Source organism: Natator depressus, chromosome 3 (genome assembly GCF_965152275.1).
Source record: "Natator depressus isolate rNatDep1 chromosome 3, rNatDep2.hap1, whole genome shotgun sequence".
NCBI lineage: Eukaryota > Metazoa > Chordata > Testudines > Cheloniidae > Natator > Natator depressus.
Window position 1 is genome coordinate 58,026,872 of NC_134236.1, and position 27,904 is coordinate 58,054,775.

The window sequence follows — 27,904 nt, forward strand, 5'->3', positions numbered from 1 at the left end:
GACGCCAGGGGTGTGGGTGGCTCAGGTCCATGGACTCCACAGCTGGTGGTGCTCAGTGTGAGACAGCAGGAGCATCTTCCAGGAGCGGAGTGGCTTGGACTCCGCCTAACTGACACCCAACTCCCTCCTCCCTCCTCAAAGCTAGCAGCAGCAGCATCCGCCCTTCTCCTCCAGCCCTGTGCATCCAGCCTGCCGCTGCACACAGCCTACTAGCTGTAATCCCGAGCCCTCTCCCTCCCCTCCCACCCTGGGAGGATGGGCTGCAAGAGGCAGGAGGGCAGCCCCAAACCTTCCTAGAGCTGGGCAAACAAAGGGAGCAGCAGCCGCCGGGCTGGGGTGGATGCAAGCAACCATGAAAGGCTGGGTCTCCGCCTCCTCTGCTGCCGCTGCCGAGGAGCCGCGGACTGCGCTGTGAAGGGAGGAGGCGGAGAGGCGTGACTGGCTTTGCCTTGCCAAGGTAGAAGGTGTAAGGGAAAAGGCAGAAATAAAAATGTCTTCTTCGGTGGGGCCCCGCGGCCCTCGCCCACCCACGGTGCCTCCCCCGATGCAGGAGCTGCCCGACCTGAGCCACCTGACCGAGGAGGAGCGGAACATCATTATGGCAGTGATGGACCGGCAGAAAGAAGAGGAAGAGAAGGAAGAGGCCATGCTCAAGTAAGCAGCCGCCCGTCATTCATTCATTCATTCATTCATTCTGGGCCGGGGGCGGGGGTCGGTCCCGGCGGTGAGAGCGGACAAGGCAGCGGCGCGACTGGGCTGCGGCGCCTCCGGGAACGGTGCGGGGCTGGACTCGGCCACACTGACCGAGCCCCGCGGGGTCCTTGCCGGAGACTGGCCGCGGGTCTTGCCCTGCAGAACCCCCACCCGCCTCCCCTCACGGCCCTGAACTTCCTTCTCTCCCCCGGCTGCTCTCTCCCACCCTTGGGAACCGCCTCCCTTCGCTGCGGGAGACGCCTACCTGAGGAGACCCACACCCAGGAGAGGCGGGGGGCCTCGCTCCCCCCCCCTCCACGCAGGGGAAGAAGAGGGGAACCCCCCTCCGCTGGGGTGTGTTAGAAGAGGGGAGACCTTGCCATTGGAAAACCCACCACATTTTGGGAAGGGATTCCTCTGGGGGCCTTAAAACCCCGCCCGTTACGGGAGGGGTAATGGGTGGGGTTTCCCTAGGACGGAGCCTTCAAAAAACACCAGGCTGCCCCCACCTGGCTCAGTGTAAACCCCGTCCTGCCACTTGGGGATTAGGCAGCAACCTGCCTCTTCCTCTGCTACTTCCACCCCCTGCAGTTTCTCCAGTTTCTCCAGCTGGGCTATCTTCCTATCTGCCTGGTGGTTGCTGAACTGTGGGCAAGGATGGGAGGCATCTTGCTGTGGAGGGGCGTTTTGATGTGGGAAAGCACAGTGTTTATAATTAGCTACACTGTTCCTTCCAGAGGGCAAGGTGTATGCTTGTGTTGGTGGGCTAGAGAGACAACTGGTAGATTTATTACACTGTTGATTACATAGGGAAAGATGTTGGGGGCTCAGGGCATTGATGGATGCCATATTTGGAAACCAGTCTCTCTCTTGAACCTTTTATCTCTTTCCCCCCATTCTTCCTTGCAAAACAACACCTATGTGACCTCACTTTCTATCCTTCTCCATTAGCAGCAGGCTTCAAATGTAATGTTACTAAATTGCCTCCTGTGAGTGATGAGACTAAACAGATTGAGACTGTGGCCTGAGGAGGAGAATCAAATTTTCTTTTCCTGTAACCACCCTCCAGGCCTATTCACTTTTGGATGGAAATGGCAGAATAGGTAACTGACTACATGCAAAGCTCTTAATGTGATCCAGATGCTTTGTGTTCTGTAAGGTGTGTCCTTGCCTCACTGTATACTATTTTCTTGTGTGCGTTTGGAGGGTAGGGCTGGTGGCTTGGACAAAAGGTGTGACATACTGTGTGTGGTGTTTTCTTTTGGCTGCATCAGAAATAACCAGTTTTAAGGTGTGGGTTTCAGTTTTTATACTTTTCCCTGTAGCCAACAGTATAATCTATAATGGATGGAAATAGTGAATCCCTGCAGTCTCTTAACTTCTGTGCCATGTATTGCAAGTGATTTGAAGCTGAGGGCAGTGTCTGATTGTGCTGTCGTCTCTGTCCTTTCAGATCAGTGCTTGGATTTGCATTTCTGCAGTGGCTGCTGCTGGTAACTGCAGAAATGTGCACTGAGGCCCACTAGCTAATGATGCTTATTGCCTGGGACCAGGACTAGGGATGGGGGTGTGGCACGGAGAGCGGAGTTTGGGATGAAGAGTTCAGTTCGCTGCTACTGTGGTTGTAATACTTGGGGTGTGATCAAGACTTTATTAGGGTTGGAAGAAAAGCAGGATTGTGAAACTGCACTATACTAGCCAATGTGGGGATAAAGCATTTAGGATCACTTTCAGTCTTTGTACATCATTAGAGAATTGAAAGGAACTGCTGGCCAAATGCTATGCACTACATCTCTACTTCCCTCATTCTCTGTCCTTTGCCCCTCCGCCCATTGCTACTTCCATACAAATATTTAGCCTTTATTCTGTGGGAAATAGCATTATAAGTCCCATGTTCACTGAAAGAGAAAACTTTTGTCAGGAGTGGCACTAATTTGTCAGTACTATAATTGTTAATGTGGGGTAAGGCATTTCTTTGCTTCTTTCATATTAGCATCGGTGAAGCCTGGAAAATTGTTTAAAATGTTTTCCACAAGGGTGCTGGAATCTTCAAAGCTTTTGCTAAAAGACTTGGGGCACTGTTCAAAGTTAGTTTTTTAGCACAGGTCAAAAATTGCCCTTTGTGGATTCTGCTTGAAAATTGGATCTTTCTACATTGCTTTAGACATGTATTCAAAGGGTTTGTGATGCCAAAAAGAATTTCTTGTAATTTGGTCCACATAACAATTCTTATTCAAAGGCATCTGAAGAATAGGAAACGCTTTGCATCAGGCTAAGAAAAATAGCTGGAAATTCAGCCCATAGTTATGGAATGAAGGGGAAAGCTTATAAACTTTGCTAAATAGCCGGGGTGGCCAACCTGAGCCTGAGAAGGAGCCAGAATTTACCAATGTACATTTCCAAAGAGCCACTGTAATACGTCAGCAACCCCCACCCATCATCTCCACCCCCCTGCTCCCAGTTCCTTTCGATCAGCTGTTTTGTGGTGTACAGGAGGCTCTGGGGGTGAGGGGGAGGAGCAAGGGCATGGCAGGCTCAGGGGAGGGGTTGGGAAGGGGTGGAGTGGGGGCAGGGCCTGTGGCAGAGCGAGGGGTTGAGCAGTGAGCACCCCCCGGCACATTGGAAAGTTGGTGCCTGTAGCTCCAGCTCCGGACGCAGTCCCTATACATGGAGCCACAGGTTGACCACCCTTGGTATATAGTTATATCATGGGAATTAGGTCAGAGTCAGTAGTTTCCATCTAGTTATGATTTTATATGTTGCACAGAACCATTATATCTTCTAGAATCATTGTCCTTTTTTCTATATGGCCAGCACTACACTTTTTTTTTTCCCCTCAGGCAAGAATTATACATGCTCTTCCTTATAGATAGTATAACAATCTGAACAAGCATCTCCTGCCCTAATTTTGCAGAAAGGGTGTATGTGATATACATATATTATGGTGCTGTCCATGTAATATTCCACAGCCATATTATACATTGTGAATCTTAGACCATGTTACCTGCCTTCTACCTGTTAATTTGTCTCCAGCAGAATTGGTTTTAACATTGCAAATGTCTGAGCAGATTCAAACAGCTATCAGTTTTCTTTTTAAAACAATCTGATAAGGAAATGTTTCCTTCCACGGCACCCACATCCCAAATGTGGAACTTCCTCTCAAAGTAATGCTGGTCTGAGATGCCAAATGGACAATATTCATTCCTAGACCAGTGACAGGTTTACTGCCCAATATCTCAGGATGGAAGATGGATGCACAAGGGGGCAGAATTAAGGTTGCAGAGGCAAACGTAAATCTGGCATTTCCTAATTTTTAAGTGCTTGACTTTGCAACCTAAATAATATTTTAAATATAGTTTTATTGTATGTAGTACACATGCAAGCTTTATGAGAAATGGGATGCAGAGCTAAACACACTGGAATTTTGTAAAGTCTAGAATACAAAATTGGATCCAGATTCCACTGTTGGCTCCAATCTGTGTTGGAGATCTGAAATTTTGAAAGCTATATCGCCGTACCCCCCTTCACACATGCTTTTACACAGGATAAAAATAACTCCCACTGTAGTTATATTATTCAGAAAGTCTGACTAGATGACCACAATAATCCTTTCTGGCCTTAAAAAAAAATCTATGAATCTATAAGTTAATAGGTGTTGTTGATGGCTGGCAGGAGGGATGGGGAAAAGGAGGAGGAGAAGTGTAGGGTCCTTATATAAAACTCCCCAGAGCAAAGGGCTGTTACAAATCCAGATTTTGATAAACATTCTACAGAAGAGACTATCTTTTTAATATGCTTTCCTCCTAATGTTCCATTGGTTGGCAATCTGGAAAATGCCAGTGTTCCAAGAGTTTAAAAAATAGTTAAATTTTTCATTCTGAATCTTATCATGCCCTTTTATTTTTTAGGATGTACCTAGACTCTCTTTTTTGCTTCCTTTGACACTGGAATAAAATGGTCAAACATACTGTATTGGTACCTCCATCAGGTGACTAGTTAGTTAACTAGTTGCAGAGCGTTTTTTAGCACTTTCATTTAATACTTAAGAAAAAGAAAGGTTGTTAAAATTTTTTGAATAGGAGTGTACCTTATATTGTGAGAACAATAGACCAAATTATCTGCTAATGGAAATGGGCACAGATCACTTGACTACAATGCAATTTTGCTTATTTGCACCATGAAAGAATTTGGCCCAATATTTGGTTTCAGTTTGAATCACTTATATAAGCAAATATCTGAACTGAGTAACCACATGATTATATTGCTGTAGACCTCATTCCTCCATACCTCATCCCTTCTGTACTGTCTGCTATCGCTATTCACTGGCTCACATCTAGAATTATATTGTAAGGGCCAAATTCTGCACTCCTGTACACTGGTCAGACCCGAGTAACTTCACAGAAGCAAAAGAACTGCTCTGGATTTTCATTAGTATAAATAATCATAAGATTAGGCTCAACGTTCTTCAGGGCATTGGTCTATTTATACTATAAAGAATATAGTATAATTTGGGGGACTGGGAAAATAGGGCAGATTTTCTAAAGCATTCAGCTGGCGTTTTACCATTGAGTTTAACAGGAGCAGATTTCAGCCAACAATGAATGCTTTTGAAAATCTGACCTATGCTATTTTTTGGAAAAACGACTCTAAAACACTTGTATCTGCCGGGTAACTTTAGTCTGCAATGGCTGTACTGTGGAAAACATTTCATAGGATCCCATCCAATTAGATACAAAGATCAAAAAGGCTTGATTCTGCTCTTTTTGGACATACTTGTGCATAACTTACTGGCAGAAATTTGCACATGATCAGGACTAGGGAATTTTACACAACATTCTTCAATGAGAGCCAAATGCAAGATCTGGGGATGCATGGATAGCTTTTCAGATCTGTGCTTCTGCCAGTTGGGGCCAATGTTTAATCCTTACATTATCCAGTGTGTATTTGGGGAATATTTTTCCTTAGAGCATGCCTAGTTGTGGAATGTAGGCATTGAATTGGGTTCTTAGCCATTTCTTCACTAGTCAGAACAGATTATAGAGAATGGATTGCATTATCTGAAGTGCATTCATGTTTGTGCTGATACTTGTTGATCTGGGACTATGTTTTAATTATCTGTATATATAATTTAAATAAACCCTCAAAATGTGATTGCATTTGAGAGTCTGATGTCCACAGAGAGAGTTTTGAACAGGAAAGCCATGATCCAAATATATTTTCTAGCACTACAGAGATGAGCAAAGCTCGTTGTGATTTTTCAGTCATGACCTACAAAGCCATTTGTACCCTCACCACTTTGAAGACATGAAGGGGCAAGGATGTGCAGAACAACTCTTTCCAGATAGCGCTCTATTGGATGCTGAACATCCATATTAGCACACTGCCTGAATTATTCCCCATCATATCAGCTGTGTCTTGTCATTTGCAATCACAGGACCATATACTCTCACTCTTTGTGAACAATTCAGTGTAATCAGTGTTAGGTCTGCTGCAGACTGAGAGGATTGCATGACTGTCACCTCTGTATTGAGCCCAGATATGTCTGTTTCAGATGCCATCATAATAAATGCATAAATGGTTAAATTTGGGGGGCACTTAGACCAGAAAGGAACCACGGCATGGTGCCACCCCTGGAGCACACCCTTCCGTTGCAACCCTACCAGTGGGGCTGGACCTATCCCCCCACACTGGTGCATGGGTGAACTGAGCACATCAATAGGCCAGTGTTAAAGCTGTTGACGGTCCATCTATACCTGAACTCTTTCAGATTTTGGAGATCTACTGTGTGGTTCTGAAGGCAGATTGGAGCCATTAGGGCAGTGATTCTTCAGAATTTAAGAATAATTTTCTCTGTATTTAATGCTTGGGTGATGAACACCAATTTCTGGGTAGAATAAGTGCTTTTGTATGACAAGTCAATCATGCATTTTAAATGCCTTAAATCTAGAGTTATTTTTACGAACTTCATTGTGTCCAATTTGTCATTACATTGCTCACAAAAGGAAACAAAATCCAGCCATGCTAATAGCTTAAGGAGTTAAAATATGACTTTGGTAAGAAATACTCACATGAGAAATATTTTGTAGGATAAACCCTTTAATAATTAGAATATTTGAAATGTGATAATGAGCCAGTTTGTTTGTTTCAAACGTATGTGTGTTTTATGCAACTGGGGTTTACAGATTTTTGAACATATTCTGTCACATTTCTATCCATGACATGGTAGGTACTGCTAGTTTTGGTGGTATAAAGCAGTGGCTCTCAACCTTTCCAGACTATTGTACCCCTTTCAGGAGTCTGATTTGTTTTGCGTACCCACAAGTTTCACCTCACTTAAAAACTACTTGCTTACACAATCAGACCTAAAAATACAAAAGTGTCACAGCACACACTTTCTGAAAAATTGCTTCCTTTCTCATTCTTACCATATAGTGATAAAATAAATCAATCAAAATATTACATTTCAGTGTATAGTATATAGAGCAGTATAAACAAGTCATTGTCTGTATGGAATTTTAGTTGGTACTGACGTTGCTAGTGCTTTTTATGTAGCCTGTTGTAAAAGTAGGCAAATATCTAGATGAGTTGATGTATCCCCCTGGCAGACGTCTGCATAACTCCAGGGGTACGTGTACATCTGGTTAAGAACCACTGGTTTTATGTATATCATATGTAAAGCATTTAGTCATTTAGGGATAAAAATAGAGTCATAGAGCTTGTTTATTTGCCCTGCAAATCTGTGGATATCCATGCACCATATTTGTGGATCGGATGTGGATGCAAATTTTGTATCCATGTAGGACTCTACTTACATGCTGCTGTGCCTGTTTCTGCGATTGATTGGGATAGGTTTAAAAGCTTGATGGTATGTCAGTGTACAAAGGACAAACTCTCTGCTTATCATATTAGTACAGACAATTAATTGGCTAAAATAATGAGGGGAAATCCTCACCCCTGCTCTGGCCCCGCTATGCTGGGTAAAAGCAGACCGTAAAATCCGCTGGTCCCTCCAGGTGAGGATTCCCACTAGCACAAGCACTACAGTAGAGAGGAGTAAGGCTGTGCTTTGAGGATCCCTTCACACTCCTTGAAGTAGGAGGTATGCTAGGACTGGGAGGGGCATGTCAGGAGCAGGGCTGCAGCATACCATGCTGTGGATATTGTGGGTGGCACTGTGGCCCCTAGGGCAAACCTAGCGATTGCAGTAACTTAGATAGACACATCCCAGGGCTGTCTAAATTATGCTGCGGTCCTCTCCAGCCCATAGAGCAGCTCCGGATAAAGAGGGAATAAAGTAGCTTAAAGCCACCTTAGCATTCCCATCACCTGGGCACCTCTTAGAAGCATAGTATAGAATCTCACTCGTAAAGGATAAGTACAATATGTATGCATTTAAGAATTGGAAAGGGTTTTTGTATGAACATTCCATATGGAAATATGTACAAGTCATTACATAGGCTTTAATTTTAATAGTCTATTGCTTTAGTGTAACTTAAAATATGTACAGTGTACTGTTCAAAGTTGATCAGCAGCTGGAGGTCATCAATAATGACTGCACTGCACTTTAAGTGGGGATGGGGGAAATTGGCTTGCTGGGGGAAGGGGCATACCTTTTTAGCATACCTCTTTAGGGGCGCAGAGGCACGTATGTTGCTGCAGATGCGGAACGGATAAACATGGGGACTCTGACTCATCCCTCCCCCTGCCAAGTGACCAGAGGAGAGGGGAGAGTATATAGGTGCAAGCCAGACAGGAGAAGCCCTCTTTCACTTGGCCCAAGTTGAACAGCTGCCACCCTTGAAAGTGGTGAAATACCAGGTTTGGTCAGGATCCGCTGGGGGCACTGTGCTGGCCTTTAAATTCTTGTGGGGCTGGGAAGGAATTTTTCCTTCACCACCAAATTGGCCAAGGCAGAGTGGGAGTTTTTTCGCCTTCCCCACAGTGGGTTCAGGTGGAAGGGCTCATTTGGGTCCAGCACAGAATGGGAGTGAGGCTATAATGTTGCAACTCATTTTGTAAGTGTGGGGCGGATGTCCAGTGCAGATGCTCCATAGGGAAAGGATACAGTGATCAGATAAATGATTTAGTAAAGGATTTAAAGGAGGTGTTTATTAATGGAGTGGAAAAGGGGTGGGGAGTGGGGGCTCCTATGACTGGCACAGCAGAGAGCCAACCCCCTTTTTATAGCCCAACTTAACATTTATTTGAAGGGAGGGTAGTAAGGTTCCAGCAGCAGGTTGGCTGGGGACCAGGATGGAAAAGGAGGTAAGGCTGACAGAAGGCCCCCAGGTAGATATTGAAATGATCATGGAGTTGCATGCACTGTACACTTTTATCTGCCGGGTTCTTCCAGACAGTTGTTAATAAAGTTTTCAGCCTGATTAAACCACATCCAGTGTCTCCTGTCCTCCTTCCAGTATAGCCAGGCAATATAGTCCACAGCCATATCATTTCAGATTCAAATTTTGCCAGATCTTACAAGTTAATGTCTTGATCCTGCAAACAGACATGGCTACACTGTCTGACCTTAGTGGATCTCTGTCCAGGCTCAGGTGTGGCTGGGTGCACATCTATTTACAGGGTCCGGGCTTAAATGTGTCTAATCACTGTTTAGATGGGAGACTTCCACAGTAAATTCTGAATGTTGCAGTAGGAAACATGCGTCCCTCTGAGTTATTCCTGAACCAATGTGGGGTTGCCAGGCGTCCGGTTTTTGACCGGAATGCCCGGTTGAAAAGGGACTCTGGCGGCTCTGGTCAGCACTGCTGACTGGGCCTTTAGAAGTCCACTCAGTGGCGCAGTAGGACTAAGGCAGGCTCCCTGCCTGCCCTGGCTCCACACGGTTCCCGGAAGCCTCTAAGCACAGGGATGGCAAGGGAGGCCCTGCACGCTGCCCCGGCCCTGACCACTGACTCCGCAGCTCCCATTGGCTAGGAACCTCAGCCAAGGGAGCTGTGTAGGCAGTGCCTGCAGGTGAAGGCAGCGTGCGGAGGCCCCTGGCTGCCTCTGCACCTAGGAGTCGCAGGAACATGCTGGCCACTTACGGGAGCCGCCGAAGATAAGCGCCGCCCAGGAGCCTGAGCCCCTTCCCGCACCCAAACTCCTTTCCAGATCCCACATCCGCTCCCGCACTCCGAACACCTCGGCCCCGGCCCCAGCCCCACCCCCACCCCAGAGCCCGCACCTCCAGCTGGAGCCCTCACCCCCCATGCCCCAACCCCCTGTCCCAGCCCTGAGCCCCCTCCTGCATGCGAAACTCCTCATCTCTGGCCCCACCTCAGAGCCCACACCCAGAGCCCTCCTCCCTCCCTGAACCTAGCCACCTGCCTCAGCCCAGAGCCCCCGCCCGCACCCCCAGCTGGAACCCTTAACCTCTCCCGCCCCCCAACCCTCTGTCTCAGCACAGATCCGCCTCCCACACTCCAAACCCCTTGGCCCTACCCCCCCAGCATGGAGCCCACTAATGCACTCCAAACCCCTCATCCCCCAGCCATACCCCAGAGCCCACACCCCCAGCTGGAGCCCTCAGCCCCCCTGCCCTAGCCCTGAGCCCCCTTTTGCACCCGAAACCTCTCATCCCTGGCCCCACTCCAGAGCCCGCATCCCCAGCTGGAGGCCTCACCCCCCTCCTGCACCCCAAGCCCCCTGCCTAGCATGATGAAAATGAGCAAGTGAGCGAGGGTGGGGGAGAGCAAATGACAGAGGAAAGAGGAATGGAATGAGCAGGGGCAGGGCCTCATAGAAGGGGCAGGGCAGGGGGTGGGACAAGGGTGTTCAGTTTTCTGCACTCAAAGTTGGCAAACCTATGCCTCAGCTTTGTAAGAAATGAAACCAAAGCCTAGTCACTTGCACTTTATTAAAGATCTCATAGCATTTTGCAAGAGCAGAGCTAAGCTCTGATTAAATCCAGTTTAATTAAATATGTTCTGTGTGCCAATCTTTTTCTGAAGTTTTAATTGCATATGCTATTTTTTTTTTACTTCCTCTGTGAATCTATATACTAGTGTTTCATTGTGGTGTTAAGCAAGTACTGCATTCCGCTCCAAATGGGCAGTTTTCGAAGATGCACAAAATGATTTTTTTTTTATTGGATCTGTAAAAATTTGAAAATCCCTTTGGAACTAAAGGCACTATATATTTTTCCTGTGTTTCAAGACAAAATTAAATATTGATTTTTTTATGTAAAATCGATTTTAAGAATGTAGGCCTTTGGTAACATACTATGGTTTTTATAACTTGTGTTTTTATGATTCAATATTGATTGCAGCTTTAAATTTACAAAAAAACAAACCTTGACATATAATCTCTTTACAACTTATTTTGCTAATTTTGAATATACACAAGTTTAAGTTCAAAGCAGAGCATCATGCATTTCAAAAGAAATATTTATAAACGCTTCAAAAATTATTAGAAAACTTAATTAAAATAAGAATCAACATGAATGTAAATGGCATGGTGGCTCAGGGAAAGAGTAATGAACTACAGATCCAACCACCTCTACCTCCTGATTTTTTCCTGCAGTCATCATTAATGCTCCAAACTTGTTACTATGTGAAGAGTTTTCCATGGGTTATGTGAAATATAGCAATAATTTCAGTCCAGTTCCTGCTGGACACAAGCACATCATAAAACCACACTCTTCCTGTTCTGTCCATATATGAGACTACTGAGAGAGAGAGAGGTTTTGGGCAGAGTGTCAATCAAGTGTAGATAACACACAGCTGTCTCTTTTATCAAACCCAGGTGTTGAGTTTGATTTCCCAGGATTTAATGTTGATTGAGAACTAGATGAGTGTAAACAGTCTGAGGCTTAATCTGGGTTAGATGTAATAATGCTAATCGGGTGGAGGAAGGATCTCGAGGAGAATATTAAAGACAATGACATTCATTATTGTGGGATTTTGTCCAACTTTTATTCAAGTGGTTTGTGATTTGGGGGTGCTTTTTGGATAAACTGCTTCTGGAATTTCAAGTAACTTTGTTGATTAAGAACACCTTTTTCCTTCTGCATCTGGCTAGGTGTTGGCAACATTTCTCTCAGCTCAGTCTTGTCCAAGTGATCCATGACTTCTGTCATCTTCAGATAGATTACTGCCGCATCCCCCATGTGGGGTTATACTTGAAGACAACTCAGAAGCTTCAGCTAGAGCAATATGTGGCCACAAAACATACATTATGCCTTTTCTTTGTCAGCTGTATGTGCTTGCTATTCATGATGTCAACTTCAGTCTGAAAGTCCCATAGCCTGCATCCTAGTTATCTGATATTGTCTTCCTTCCCATGTACTGCCACAAGAATTGAGATCAGCAGAGACACATAAGGTATTAATTTCCAAATATAGGTAACGGGACTTGTGACCAACCTGTCTCAGTGAAGGGTCCTTGATTCTGGAACTTGCCCAGCAGAACTCTCCTTACAGAGCCAAAGCTTAGTGGTCTTTAGGGCATGGTGCAAGTTCTCATCTCATATAGACTTTTGCTTGAAGGGTATTGGGGCTGGATAGGTAAATTTATTTGAGCAGTCTCTTGTTTTTAGTTAAATTATTAGGTTAAAATACCAAGTGCTAAATATTGTAGATGGGACCATGTACATTTGCCATTTTATGAATAAACCAAACAAGCAATCAATAAACATGGCACTTTTGCATCTGCCACCCTTGTTGACCCACCTTGTCAGAGGCCAAGGACTAAATGAACAAGAAAACCAAACTATCCCCTTCCATCTGTCCCCTCCAGGATAGAGTTGAGACAAATTGTGAGTAAGGGAAAGCCGGAATTGCCACAATGTCTATTCTGTGGTTAAATATTAGGACATGAGTCCAGTCCCCTGAACTCATGGCAGAACTAAATTTTATCTAGACCATCCCTGGCAGGTGTTTGTCTAACCTGCTCTTAAAAATCTCCAATGACAGAGATTCCACAACCTCCCCAGCCAATTTATTGCAGTACTACCCTGACAGTTAGGAAGTTTTTCCTAATGTCCAACCTAACCCACCCTTGCTGCAATTTAAGCCCAGTGCTTCTTGTCCTAGCCTCAAAAGTTAAGGAGAACAATTTTTCTCCCTCTTGTATGTACTTGAAAACTGTTGTCATGTCCCCTCTGTCTTCTCTTCTCCAGACTAGACAAACCCAATTTTTAAAATCTTCCCCCATAGGTCATGTTTTCTAGACCTTTAATAATTTTTGTTGCTCTTCTTGGGACTTTCTCTAATTTGTCCACATCTTTCATGAAATGTGATGCCCAGAACTGGACACACTACTCCAGTTGAGGCCTAATCAGCACAGAGTAGAGCAGAAGAATTACTTCTTGTGTCTTGCTTACAACACTCCTGCTAATACATCCCAGAATTATGTGTGTGTGTGTGGTGGTTTTTTTTTTTTTTTTTTTTTTTGCAACTGTTACACTGTTGTCTCATATTTAGCTTGTGGTCCACTATGACCCCCAAATCCCTTTCTGCAGTACTCCTTCCTAGGCAGTCATTTCCCATTTTGTATGTGTGCAACTGATTTGTTCCTTCCTAAGTGGAGTACTTTATATTTGTCCTTATTGAATTTAATTCCATCAGACCATTTCTCTAGTTTGTCCAGATCATTTTGAATTTTAATCCTGTTCTCCAGAGCACTTGCAACCCCTCCCAGCTTGGTATTGTCCACAAACTTTATAAGTTTACTCTCTGTGCCATTATCTAAATCATTGATTAAGATATTGAACAGAACTGATCCCTGCATGACCCCACTCGTTATGCCCTTCCAGCCTGACTGTGAACCACTGAAAACTACTCTCTGGGAACTGTTTTCCCAGCTTCTATGCACTCAGTTTATAGTTGCTCCATCTAGGCTATATTTCCCTAGTTTATTTATGAGACGGTCATGCGAGACAGTATTCGAAGCTTTACTAAATTTAAGATATACCACATCTGCTGCTTCCCCCTCTATCCACAAGACTTGTTACCCTATCAAAGCTATTCAGTTGGTTTGACATGATTTGTTCTTCACAAATCTATGCTGACTGTTACTTATCACCTTATTATCTTTATTATCCTTGTTAAATCAAGGAGTCCAGACTCTAGAGGCTTTATTGTTTGAGGTGTTGAGTGCTTCTTGTGCAGTGCTGAGTACTCATTGCTCCCTCACAGGAGCTGCCAATTTAGCCCCTTTCATGACTACTATAAATTAACTTTACAAATTATTTTTAAAACCTGAAGTGTATTAACACTGTATCATCTTGGAAGAATGTTCAAAGGATATTTTGTAATACAGTTATGCTTCCTGATTTAGTCTCAGAGTTGAAAATTAACCCAACTGATGATGATATAGCACTCCTCAAGTCTGCATCTGCTGCTGTATCCGGCTGAGACAGCCAGCACCCTTCTGTGACCAACCGTGTTTTATACATCTGTCATTTTCTCAGGTGTAAAAGGTTACCTGCAATCTGTGAATATTTTCCTATGAAATGTGTGTTTTGCTTTAAAGATCTTATCAGCTGCACTTGGTGCAGTTTCTCTAGGGATCCCAACTTCTCCCTAACTAGTCCCCTTCAATTAGATGAGCCCTTAAACTCCTTCACTTAAATGGAGTTTCAGCCCTTAAACTCCTTACAGTCTCCTTTTGTTTCTCATAGGCAGCTTGGCATGGGGCTGTTACCCTCCACTATCCCAGGCCTTTCTGTTCCCCCTCTTTTATAGGCTTGTTTTCTTTATTGGTCACAGCTGTGGGTGCATGTCTCCACGATTGGCAGTTCTGCCAGCTGTGCAAGGGTGTGATCAGCCTGCTTGTCTGTGAGCAGGGAAGACTCTCCTTTCCTTTCTTCCTGTGCTCAGTATGGGGTTTGTAAACCCCATTACAGATCTCAATTTTATATACCTTACAATTGTCCAGCTTATCGGTCATTAGACGCAGGCATATTATATTTAGCCTATAGCCTGGTTTTTCACATTTCAGGAACAAGCAATTATTCTTCCTCTTTTACCCCATTCCAGTTGTTGTAATCACTGTGAGTTCCTACAAAATGAAATCCCAGAAAGATGGAGTTGGCTGAAAAAAGACATTCCGTACTTCTGTTAGTATTTTTTCTGTTTAAAAACTGAGCTTTCAGTAAAAATGTAAGCTAATAGGCATTTGTAGTGAGTCTTCCAATGCTGCCTCCTCTCATAAACTCTGTTGCTAATGGGTCATATGTGAAAATCAAACAAAGACTCAAAAAACAGAGTACATGTACTGCTAAATTATGACTAAGATGCAAATTAGGGTCTCTGTGTGGTCTTGTCATTGGACTCAGTTTTTGATTGGTTTAATTTTCACTTTGGCCGTTTTATGGTTTAAGAAATTGGAGAAGTACTTTATGAAATCCATGGGAATGAGATGTGCAGAAATGGCACGGTGAAAAAGACAAAACAGTGGTTTCTGATTGGCATCCTAACTGCTCATGGACCTGTGCACAGTATCCTTAAGTAGTCTTTCTAAATGACTCACCACACTATATAGCTGCGATGGAAAACAAATGATTTTATTCATAGGAATAAATAAAATTTGACTTTCATTTATAAATTTGACCTCATTTGAAGCTGAAGGTGCTCAGCATGTCTGAAATTTGGACCATTAGCGAGGTACCTGAGTATAGATTTAGTTTCTCCCAAGTTTAAAAATACTGGCCTTTTTGTTTTTCTTTTTCCGCCCCACAATCCCTCCCATCCTGAAATTATTGAGATCAGTCTCCTTTTGTGTATCTTCCTTTGGGAAACCCTCTTGTTTCTCACTGACTTATTAGAGATGCTATAGCAGTTCTTGGGGTACCAGGAGGCAGCCTCTCCAGGAGAAGTATCTTGATGGTGAATGGACACAGAACTGGGCAACCACAAAGCTGAGACATTATTAAACTTGCAGTGTTAGCTTTTATGACTTTATCGTGAGTGCAATGATACCGAGGTTCATAATTTTTTGATTCAGTCTTGTGAAATTTTACCCTTATGCAGAATGGCTTTCAATCTCTCATTATTTAAAAAGAAAAAAAGACTGAAGCCATTGGTTGCCTTCAGCAAGGTAACCATTATTTTCCTTTAGCCTTTAGAGATGAGAGTAAGGGTTCCCTTAGTAATGATGGTTGCCACCTTCCATTCTTTCCAATGGGGCTAAAGCCAGGTGGTCCTGAGGAAAGACTGTGGCTCCTTCAGTCACCAAGTGAGGGCAAGGCAAGGGATGGGATAGTATGGAGTTGCAGGGAATGGACCTGTGGTGGCAGCAGGGAAGAGGGATGTGTTAGGAAATGGGTCAGGAAATTACAAAGAAGTGCAGGTTATTGTTGGATGCAGGAGGCAGACTTTGGGGAGTAGTGCAGGAAAGTGACGAGTACAGGGAAATGTGGGTGGCAGAGTGGTGAATGTGATGGGTAGGAGACTGTGAGGGGAGAAGAAAAAAATAAGAGGCAAGTGAATGTAAGGGTTAGGTTGTAATAGAGGGATTGGAAACGGTAGGAGAACATGGAGGAAGAACGTGGGTGGGGCAGCTGCCTATCTAGGTAGGGAGGGGGTTAGAGACAGGTCAAATGTCACCTCGCTGCACCCCAGGAGTTGGGAGACCATAAGTGGAATCTCCCATGAGAAGCAAATAGGGAAGCCTGCATTTTTATGAGTCAGAGATTGAATTTTGAACAATCTCGCACATTGGGGAAAGGCAGGTTCCCCTTAAAGGTGAAAAAAACAGAAGTCCGGTAGGAAACAAAATGATTTTTATTTTAATTTCATGATAATTAAGCCAATCTCATGATATTTTGGGGGCTGAGTCATGATTTTTGAATGCTTGGGGTTGGCCATACTGCTTTCCCTTTTCTCTCTGCAGGCCACTGCTAGGTAGGTGATGGGATCCAGAACCACAGATTGATTTGAGTACAAAAGGAATTGAACTCCTCAGTGTGTTCAGCCGCTTCCCTGCCACCACTCCCAGTTACTCTGAGCAGCAGCTGCAGTAGTTTAGGGAGTTCTAATAGCACCCTCCTCCTCCTCCTTCCAAGCTGCTTCTGACTAGCAGTTGGGTAACGAGCTGTGCAGGGAAGGGCTGCCCCACACAGCTTAGGGTGGAGTTAGAATTTCTCCTCAGGGTTGCAGAGGAAAGCTTGGAAAGGCATCCAGAGAATATGCCAAGGGTTCAAAAGCCAGAAGGCAAATAAAAAGAACTCCAGGTTATTTTATGAAGTTTTACAATTTTAAACCAATCCAATCTTTTTTTGTGGTCTTGTCTCTTGATTTTTGAACACTTGTCAGTTCCGTAACATTAGCTTCATTTTAACAGTTGAGGATTAAGACCCCAAAAGATTGTCACACAGGAATTTTGTGGCAGACACAGGTATTAAACCCTGACTATTTTTAATCATAAGCTAATTCTTTAACTACAAGACAGTTCTTCCTCCCTATATCTTGTCTATCTGTTTCACTAGACCTTAGTACGACTCTTTTAAACTCTTTAACAGTGCTACTATTTTTGCTAGGCAAGGCTCAGAACCCAGAAATAACAGATTGTTAGTAAAAGCAGAGTTGTTGGTGTAGCTGCTGTATATTGGATGGGGAAATTGGATAGGTTGGAGGACAGCAGAAAAGGGAGAAACTTGGTCAAGTTGACAAGTAAAGGTCGCGTGAGAGAGGAAGGTAGATAATAGAGCAAAATGCGGGTACCAAGTGGCAGATTAAACACTGACATTTAAATTTTACTTCATTTATTTATTTTATTCCCCACCCCATTTCCACCTCTCCTCAAAAGTGGTATGAAAGTCCTGGGGTGTATTTCTGACAGGGGCCCAGAAATGTTGGTACTGGTGTGGAGTGCTTGAACACTTTATTTATAAACCTAGGAAGAGAGATTTTTAGTCCACTGATGCATGCCCACGTTCTGTGGCTAAACTGCTCCATTTTAATTTCTAACTAGATTCTCATTTTCAATATTATTTGGAAGGTGGCAGGTAGTGTATAAAGTAATTGAAAAGTTTAAAAAATAAGTTCTAATTTCTCCTACAAGTGTAAAATAAACTGCATACTTATTTAATATATGCAATTTTAAATTAACAAGGACAGGGATATTTTTCCTGTTACTGCCTCTATATTTGTCCTGAATTTTCAATTTTGTATGCTTTAAAATATACATGAGCATTTGGCAATTCAAGTGATATGCTTTTGTTTTAATGAGTGTCATGCAGCATCTAAAGCAAGATGTGAGGAGACAAAGTAATTCCTTTGTATAGATTAGGAAATAACTGAGATCTCATTTTACTACTATGTGGTGACTGTTGACTTTTTAATGATAACCAATATCTTTTCCCGATGGGAAAGGTTCCTTGTCTAGGATAGCTCCAGCAGAAATACAGTGAAACTGATGCAATTCTTAAATGTTTCACTGCTTCCTTTAGAGGAGTAGCAGAGCAAACTTTACAAGAATCAGGTCAGTGTCATGCTGCTGTTTTTTCTGTGGGCAGCAGCATAATCCTGTGTGGAGGAGGGACGGGAAACTAAAAAAGTCACAGGGTGGACAAAAGGGAGACTGGGAGAAGGCGAAACAGATAAAAAAGGATAATGTGTACAACTGAAATAAAGAAGGAAAGGAGTGGTACTGTCCTACATCCTAAGAGGAGAGAGTTCCAGGTTTGACAAGTAGTAATGTACTGGTGTGTTTCTGTTGGGAGGGGGGCAAGGAAGATGAGGGAGTTGTGGGATCTAGAGTGACAGCAGGAAGGAGAGGAACATGTTGGGTTTCCCATCAGGGCAGTGCTACAAATCCTGTTACTTGTGGTACCATCTTTTATATCAGCCTCCTGCTATTAGGTTTAGGTCTCTGATATATTTGTCAAGCTATGAATTATGGTATAGATGTTGAGATTCCACTTGGCTTATTCAGAACACCTCATTCAGTTCTGGGAGAACACTTTGTTCAGTTCCAAAAACTTTGTTTGAATCTGGACTTGTCACTGAGGTTTTGTTTTTGGCATTTCATAAAGCTACACCTGAGGTGATTAGCCCATGTGTGGGTGGGTGGGTGGGTTAGGGTCTAAGTTCCCTCTAAGCCAGTGGTTCTCAGCTGTGGTCCACCACTTGTTTAGGGAAAGCCCCTGGCGTGCCGAGCTGGTTTGTTTACCTGCCGTGTCCGCAGGTTCGGCCAATTGCGGCTCCCACTGGCCACGGTTCGCCACTCCAGGCCAATGAGGGCTGTGGGAAGCGGCATGGGCCGAGTGATGTGCTGGCCGCCCTTCCCGTAGCCCCCATTGGCCGGGCATAGCGAACTGCGGCCAGTGGAAGCCGCGATCGGCAGAACCTGTGGATGCGGCAAGTAAACAAACCGGCCCGGCACGCCAGGGGCTTTCCCTGAACAAGCAGTGGATCACAGTTGAGAACCACTGCTCTAAGCTGTGTGACCACACAGCAGGCTAAAAAGAGCTGTGCAGGTGCGCAGCCACAGGGGCCTGGTGGGGAAGGGAGCAAGTTGGGGCATGCAGGGCTGTCGTGGGCCTCTCCCCTGGCCCTGGAGCTCCTGCTGGCAGGAAGAAGTGCCTCTCCCCCGGAGCTGCTGCTGGTTGGGGGAGTCCTCAGGCCCCATACCCAGGGCAGCCTGCACCCCAAACTTCTCATCCCTGGCCCCACTCCAGAGCCCGCACCCCCCAACCGGAGCCCTCACCCCCACACCCCAACCCTCTGCCCCAGCCCTGAGCACCCTCCCGCACCGCAAACCTCTCATCCCTGGCCCACTCCAGAGCCTGCACCCCCAGCGAGAGTCCTCGCCCCTGACCCCACTCTTCAATCCTCTGCCCCAGCCTGAGCCCCCTCACATATGCTGAACCCCTCGGCCCCACCCCCGCCACACACCACTTCAATATTGGTGCACATAACAAAATTCATTCTGCACATAAATTTAAAAATTAGAGGGAGCATTAGTTAGGGTGCACCATAACTCAAAAATACATAATTATAAATCAGATTTTATACATACAGACTAACACGTGCACGTTACAGTCTATATTGTGTTAAGTGCTTTATGATTGGCTTACTAATTTTGTGAACCAATCCTTGTATAGATTATAAAATATCCATGAGCTACAAAGTGCGCTAGTAAGCAAAGCCGCAGCTGCAAGCTTATCCTCTCACATTACTCTTATTACTATTTCTTTAGCTACCAGCTACATATTATTTATAAGACCACTTGTGAATTCATTCTTTATCCATTGTTAACCTCTGTTTCCTTACTTCTGTTTTCTTTCATTGTTCATACAAAGCCTACAATAGACCCTAAAAGTGTGGAAAAGTTTTCCCAGTTCTTATTTGCAAAGTAGAAGTGAATTGGGTGTATGCACAAGCCCACCTAAAGCTTAAGGTTTATACTCAGTGCTCACGCTCCAGCACCAATGTGAACCTGCAACAGACTGAACAAATAGAAAAGGTGAGTACCAAAACTTCCATTCATGCAGTGTTTTGTGTGACTGAAATTTTAAAGACACATGTCAGGAAATCTCCTTTGGGCTGAAAAAATGTATGAAAAATGTCAGGCCAAACTGCCATTTTTTTGGGTAAAGTTAATGGCCTGAAGATATGAGCTTTTTCTACTATAAATATAGCTGCTGTGACACCATGACCTATTATTTAAATGGCCATAGTGGTAATCCTCATCATATCAGTTGTTATTTTCACTAATGAAAATGCTATTTGTTTTTCCTTTCTTCTTTTAACTGCACATAAAACTCTTGAAAAGTGCTAGTCTTGGCCACGAAAGTTCTCTAGCCACAAGTAGTGTGCTAGCTACAGTTAGTGCAAACTTCTCCACAATTCTGGAGGCATTGCCTCTAGAAGTGAAAGGGAGTTCATTTCCTGCCCTCCTCCCCCCCCCTTTTTTAATTTTAATACCTCTGCTGAAATTGCCAAAGGGAGTCCCTGCAAGTACTAATTATGATGGTAGTTTAGTGACATACACACTTGTTAAGAATTACAATCAAACCACTGAGCCTCAATGATGGCCTGTTGTGACATGAGCCGGTGATCTCAATGCAATCCCTAATAAACAAGTGTCTACCACAGTTATCTTCTGTCAGAAAATAGGCCTCATTCAAGCTTATGATAGAGATGAAAAATTCTATATTCCACTACTGGTCATCTTAATATTCATACCTCTTGTTGTTCTCCTATATTCCAAACAAATCTAAACACGTGAGGGACTGTCTATTCTTAGTGTCCCTATGGGTGCTTCACTTCAAGTGCATCCCTGCATCTGCAATCAGAGAGTTTTAATAGCAGTGCCTGTTCGGGCTGCAGGTGCCCTCCCTTCCTCTCACACCACCGCTGGCAGCTAGTGCTGTGCAGCCAAAGTGCCCTCGGTTCCTTCTCAACTGCCCTTGCCCTGAGACAGCGCCCTCAGCAGCACTGCCTTAGTTTCTTCACATTTACCTTTTAGACTTGGGTTAGTATAGTTATACAGTAGAGTTAGTTAGCTATAGCTACCCTCCTCTCCACTGTTTATTTTCTTAAAAAGAAAAATTATTATTAGTTACCAGTAAGATTCCATTTTTCACCTCCTTCACCTGGTGGAATGGTACTGACAGGGGCATGCCTGGATCTCTGGGGTTTAAATGCTGTCTTTCTTGCCGGGAAGAAATCCCGGTCAGTGATGGGCACCCCAAGTGTGTTCATTGCCTGGGCGAGACACGCACATCTTAAAAGTGCCACCATTGCCTCAACCTCCAGAAAAGCAAGGGAGCTCATGTTAAAGTTCATCCTGATGGAAAATTCACTGCACCCAGCTTCCAACCCTGGACTGCAGACCTCAATGACAGCCTCTGGCAAACATTCCATGCCACCCTTATAGAAGAAATCGCATTCCTCCAAAAAGGTGGTCAAAAAGTGGGCAACGATCTCCCCTTCCAGGGAACCGGCTAAAAAGAAATGATCCCCAGCTCATTTGACGTTCTTGGTACCGACCATAGCGTGGTTGAGCACCAGTGGTTAAGCAGGATCTTCCAGTACCGCTGGTACCATGAAAGCCAAAGACCCTGAGCGGGTGGGCTCTGAGAGGAGTGGCAAAGAGAAGCTTAGCGCCTCCTCCACAATATTGATGGAGCCTCTTAAACATGCAGCACTGGGCAGCTCAGCATCACTGCAGTTGATGGCACCATCTACCAGTCTCCTAGCACAAACCAGAGCCACATCGATACCGACAACTGCTACAGCTACAATGGCACCGCCAACAATGTCCTCCTCAGTGCTGATGCTTGCAGTACCACAATAATTCCTTTTCCACAAAGGCTTGCTTGTCTCTGCAACACTGAAATCTCCCCTTCTCGGTACCGATGTTATTCCAGCACACTTGTTACGTGTTAATCATCCAGATAGGCCCCACCCTTTGCCAGTGATAAGGAGGATGATGAGGATGGGGACATTTACACTTCACCCATTCAGACAACTATCAGACCAGGTCCACTGAAACAACCCAGATATCACCCCCAGGGTGATGGACATGCATGGATGTTACCACTAATGCCATTCCCACCACAATGGCCTTTATTGGGATCCATGGGCTGCGTACAGGAAACATTATTCTAGGTCTTCTAGCACTCACAGAGACAGACCGAGACGCTCCCCATGAGCCTCAATAGGTAGACCCTCCGAGCCTTGGGAAGAGACTTTTGAAGAGCAGGAGGAGACTTTGAAGCCACCCCACCAACCAGTCTTTCTTCATCCTGTCTGGGCGAAGCCATCTTGCCTCCACTGCTCACAATAGCCGTTGACTTTAAACAATTTCAGGAGCTATTTAAGAGGATTGCTGACTTGCTCAAGATACCCCTGGAAGAAGTTTCAGAGTCCCAACACAAACTGCTGAACATTTTACAAACATCAACCTCACTGAAAATTGTGCTCCCCATAAATGAAGCACTCATGGACCCAGCCAAGATCATTTGGTAGATCCCTGCTGTGTTACTACTCACTTGTAAGAGCACAGACAAGAAGTATTATGTCCACTCTAAGAGTCTGGATTTTCTGTTTTTACATCCTCCACTGAATTCCTTGGTGGTGGATGCCGTGAACAAGCAGGGCAGATAATACTACTCCAGAACCACTCCTTATGACAAAGACTGGAAGTGGTTAGACCTTTTTGGGTGCCAGTCCCATTCACCAATAACTCTGCAATTCAGAATAGCCAATTACGGGCACACTGGCCAAATATAATTACATGAATTATTCTAAGATGTTTGAGTTTACTGATTACATCCCTGATGAGAAAAAAGAACAATTCAAAGAGTCATCTTGGAGAGCCACCACCTTGCCTGGATGGCCTTACAAGCTTCAATGGGCACAGCAGCCACAGCCACGTGATCCATTGTCACGGCCATACTCATGCAAAGGGCTTCATGGCTCTACCTCTCTGGGTTTCCGAAAGAGGTACATGCTACTGTAGAGAATCTTTCTCTTGAGAGCCCAAAATTGTTCACAGCCAAGACCAGTGAATCTCTCCATAACCTAAAAGATTCCAGGGCAATCCTTTGGTCCTTAGGCATTTACACACCTGCACAAAGAAGGAAGCCAGGGATATACCATTCAGCACAAAGAACAAGGCTTGCTCCCTACGTCCAACCACAGAGGCAATATGACAAAAATGGAGACACCGTGTAGGCCTGAGACATCATCAGACCCCGCCTCCCATATTAAACCAGCCTTGGGTGAAACTCAAGGAGTTCACCACTAAAATTGAAAAAAGGAATGTTCTGCTGCTAATAAAGCACCCCCGCCTCAGGAATGTCCCTAACAAGAGTTATAACCACCAAGGTTGTAAAGACCCTGGGAAATTAGGGAGGATCCAGAAAGAAACTCAACAAATGGTAAGATAAACTCTGACCAGTGTTTTAAGCTGAACTTGGGCAGCAAGGAGGACACATAGGTGCCAGTGCATAATTGGTAAAAAAAATCTATTATTTAGGAGTGTGGGATAATGTGATAGGTTTAGTAAATTTGAAGGAGGGAGCTAGTTTTACCTATATAATGTAAAGGGAAAAACAGTGATCTTTGGGAACAATTTCTAGATTGCAGTTCAACATCAAGCTGCTGGAACTCTGACCCCTCTGCACCACCGTGACATGCAGAGGCATCGCCGGGAACCCCCAGATGAATGAAACCTGACTGGCCATCAGGTGAAATTTGTCTGCACATTGGGAGTGGTGAACAGAAGAGATTTGCTTGGTATACGTATTCTGTGTGTGTTGCTAAAAAATAGATGTTTAGAGCACAATTGTGTAAGGCTCTTTCACTGGGAAAAGGTTCCGCAGACCCATAGAGCCCTAAGGAAAAGGACTGGTACTTAAATTTACCAGGTTTCTTCCTGAGCCCTGTGGGTAAGAATAGGTGCCTTACACCCTGAGCCATTGGAAGGGAAAGGGTGGGGGTGCCTAAATTGATTGGGTCATGCCTTGAGCCCTCGGTGGGGTGCCCTAAATTGACCAGGTCACACCATGAGCCCTCAGTAGGGAATAGGCCGGGCGCCTTAAATTGAGTGGGTGACAGAGTAGACCACTCCCATCTCAGCCATCGACATCCCAACAACCCTCCTCGAAACAACAATTTTGAGGGTTTGGTTGAGGGCCTGAGATGCCTCCCCCAATTCCAAGTTCTGAAACAATCAACAATTATCAATTTTTGGAGATCGTCTGACCCCATTCCACCCAGAGGACAAATGGGTATTAGAAATTATCAACAATACTCAATTCAACTTACCTCCTTCCCCTAACCCACCCTCCCTCCCTGTCCCTCTTCAGGATCCCTTCTCACGAGCACCTTCTATGACAGGAAATAAAGGGTGCTGTAGAACCAATCCTGACAAAACACAGAGGGAAGGACTTTTTTAATTCCCACTACTTCTTAACCCAGAAAAAGAGCAGGGCATGGAGGTCCATTCTCAACCTAAGGAAACTCAACAAGTTTGTGAAGGTTCAGCAGTTCAGGATGGTCATGTTAGCAACGATAGTCCCAGCACCAGAACAGGGCAACTGGTTCCCAGCCCTCGACCTCCAAAATGCATATTTTCACATTGCCATGCACCCATCACTCAGATTTGTTCTGGAACAAGATCACTACCAGTACAAGGTACTACCTTTCAGCCTCTCTGTGGCTCTTAAGGTGTTCTGCAAGGTTCTTGCAAAGCTGGCACCACACTTCCTCAAGCAAGGGGTCATGATATTTCCCTACTTGGATGACTGTCTACTCAAAGTCCCCTGGGAAGGCACCCTAGCAGCTACTCTAAAGATGATGGCTCTCTTCTCATAACTACAACTACAGATAAACATGAAAAAAACAGTGACACCTGTAAAAATCTAGAACTTATCATGGCCCACCTTGATGCACTGGAGGCCAAAGCCTTGTTACCACTAAACAGATTTCTCACCCTAGTCGATCTGATCACCACAATGCAAACCAGCCCACAGATATCGGCCAGGATCTGCCTACAGCTATTAGGTCATATGGCAGGAACCACGTTTGTCTTAAGGCATGCCAGATTATATATGAGTTGTCTTCAGGGCTGGCTCAGGACCGTATACATTCAACACAGACACAATCTGAACAAGTGTCTCATGATGCCACTTAAAGTCAAAAACTCTCTAGACTGGTGGACTCAACCCCACAATGTATGTGTTGGAGTTCCCTTCACACAACCCCCTCTCTCGCTGATACTTATGACAGATGTATCTCTGTTAGGTTGGGGAGCACACTTGCACAACCCCACAATCCAGGGCTGATGGTCACCGTCAGCATCAACATTACACATCAACTTAATGGAACTATGAGCCATCTGCAATGCTTGCTCATGCTTTTTAACTCTGATCAGGAACAAGACGATGGACAACATCACTTGCATGTGTTATATAAACCATCAAGGGGGAGCAAGGTCACTCTTCCTTTGCACCGAAGCACTGAGATTATGGAACTGGTGCATACATCACAACATCGACATATCAGCTACCTGTCTACCAGGATTCAGAACACCACAGCGAATGCACTAAGCAGAAAATTCTCGCAGGACCAGGAGTTGGAAATAAACACCGTGGTCTACAGTATATGTTCAGATGCTGGGGTTTCCTGAGTATATTTGCAAGTGTCTGCAATTCTGCTCAAGAGCAGCATTGAGCGTCCAATCTATGAGAGATGTTTTCCTCATCAAAAGAGAGGTGCATCTGTTGCATACGTTTCCCCTGTACCCGTTTGATATCCAGAATGATACACAAGATAAAGGCTGAACAATCCAGAGTCATCTTGATAGCTCGCAGATGACCCAGACAAACTTGGTTCCCTTACCTGTTGCAGATGGTGATATGCCTACCATTCACTCTTCTCCCCTTTTCCACATCTCCTGTCTGAGGTTGCAGGCCAGGTTCGCTACCCGAATCCAGAGATCCTCAACCTGAAGGCATGGCTCCTCCCTGGTTGCAGGACAAGGAAATCACCTGTTCAGAAGATGTTGGGAATCATTAAGAAAGGGATAGATAATAAGACAGAAAATATTATATTGCCTCTATATAAATCCATGGTACACCCACACCTTGAATACTGCATGCAGATGTGGTTGCCCCGTCTCAAAAAAGGTATATTGGACTTGATAAAGGTTCAGAAAAGGGTAACAAAAATGATTAGGGTTATGGAACGGCTGCCATATGAGGAGAGATTAATAAGACTGGGACTTTTCAGCTTGGAAAAGAGACGACTAAGAGGGGATATGATAGAGGTCTATAAAATCATGACTGGCATGGAGACAGTAAATAAGGAAGTCTTATTTACTGCTTCTCATAACACAAGAACTAGGGGCCACCAAATGAAATGATCAGGCAGTAGGTTTAAAACAAAAGGAAGTATTTTTTCACACAATGCACAGTCAATGTGTGGAACTCCTTGCCAGAGGATGTAGTGAAGGCCAAGACTATAACAGGGTTCAAAAAAGAACTAGATAAATTCATGGAGGATAGGTCCATCTGTTGTCCAGGATGGACAGGGAAGGTGTCCCTACCCCCTGTTTGCCAGAAGCTGGGAATGGGTGACAGGGGATGGATCACTTGATGATGATTTGTTCTGTCCATTCCCTCTGGGGCTACTGGGCTAGATGGACCTTTGGTCTGACCCAGTATGGCCATTTTTATGTTCTTATGTAAGGGACATACTGTTAAACAGCAGAAGGTTGACTACGCGTTATACTTACTTGCACATATGGTGCCAGAACAGGCAAGCCATGGTTATTACCTCCCCCCTTACCACTGGTAATGGATTACATACTGGAGCTAAAGAAATCAGGACTATTATCAAGCTCACTTTGAGTACACCTCGCAGCCATCATGGCTTTCCATCACAAAGTTGATGAGTTCTCAGTCTTCATCTATCCTATCGCTCAACGGGTATTGGGAACCTCTATCCTAAAATACGAGTTCCCACCCCACCCTGGGACCTTAACCTAGTGTTATGCTGTCTCATTGGTTCCCTGTTCGAACCAATGATATGTTCACTCATGCACCTACTGATGAAGGTGGCCTTCCTTGTTGCCATCACATCCATGCAACGAGTGGGAGAACTAGGGGCTCTCACGGCGTACCCCCACATACAATCTTCTTCAAATACAAGGTCACTTTAAGACCACATCCTAAATTTCTACCCAAAATACCTTCCTCATTCCACCCAAATCAACCCATCAACCTTCCATCCTTCTTTCCTAAACTTCAGGAGAACAAACAAGAGGCGATGTTCCACAATAGATGTTAGACGGGCATTAGCATTCTATCTTGAAAGGACTAAACCCTTCAGGAAGTCACCCAAGCTATTCTTTTCTATTATGGAAAGATCTAAAGGCTCAGCCATATCCAAACAGAGGTTCTTGAAATGGATTTCCAGGCATCTTCACCTTTGTTACCATCAACGTGATCTGCAAGCCTCACTGGGAGCTTAAATATACTCCACCAGGTTGCTCTCCACCTCGACAGCCTTCTTAAACAATATACCCACCACAGACATCTGTAAAGCAGCCACCTAGGTGTCAGCCCACACCTTCACAGAGCACTATGCACTTGAGAAAAACTCAACCTCGGATGCTCTGTTAGGATTAACTGTCTTATCACTTGAAGCTACAACTTCAAAGCCCCATCCTTCCAACAAGGGGCACTGGTCCACAGCCATCTAAAGTGGAGAATCCACAGGGGCAGTGCAGTAACTCACCTTGTGCAGTAACTG

At 44.6% G+C, this 27,904-nt stretch overlaps 1 protein-coding gene across 37 annotated transcripts in view; it reads left to right on the forward strand.

Annotated features, from left to right (window-relative positions):
• Window positions 1-228: 228 nt before the first annotated feature.
• Window positions 229-27,904, forward strand: part of RIMS1 (regulating synaptic membrane exocytosis 1) — a 490,703-nt gene continuing 463,027 nt past the window's right edge. For 12 of the 37 annotated variants that reach the window (XM_074947951.1, XM_074947957.1, XM_074947959.1 and 9 more), the window contains exon 1: window positions 236-654. In XM_074947951.1, coding sequence (XP_074804052.1) covers window positions 491-654 — 164 coding nt within the window. In that variant the 5' untranslated portion in view covers window positions 236-490. Of the gene's footprint in view, window positions 655-27,904 lie in introns of all 37 variants that reach the window. The other 25 variants (XM_074947969.1, XM_074947975.1, XM_074947977.1 and 22 more) reach the window with 4 other exon arrangements.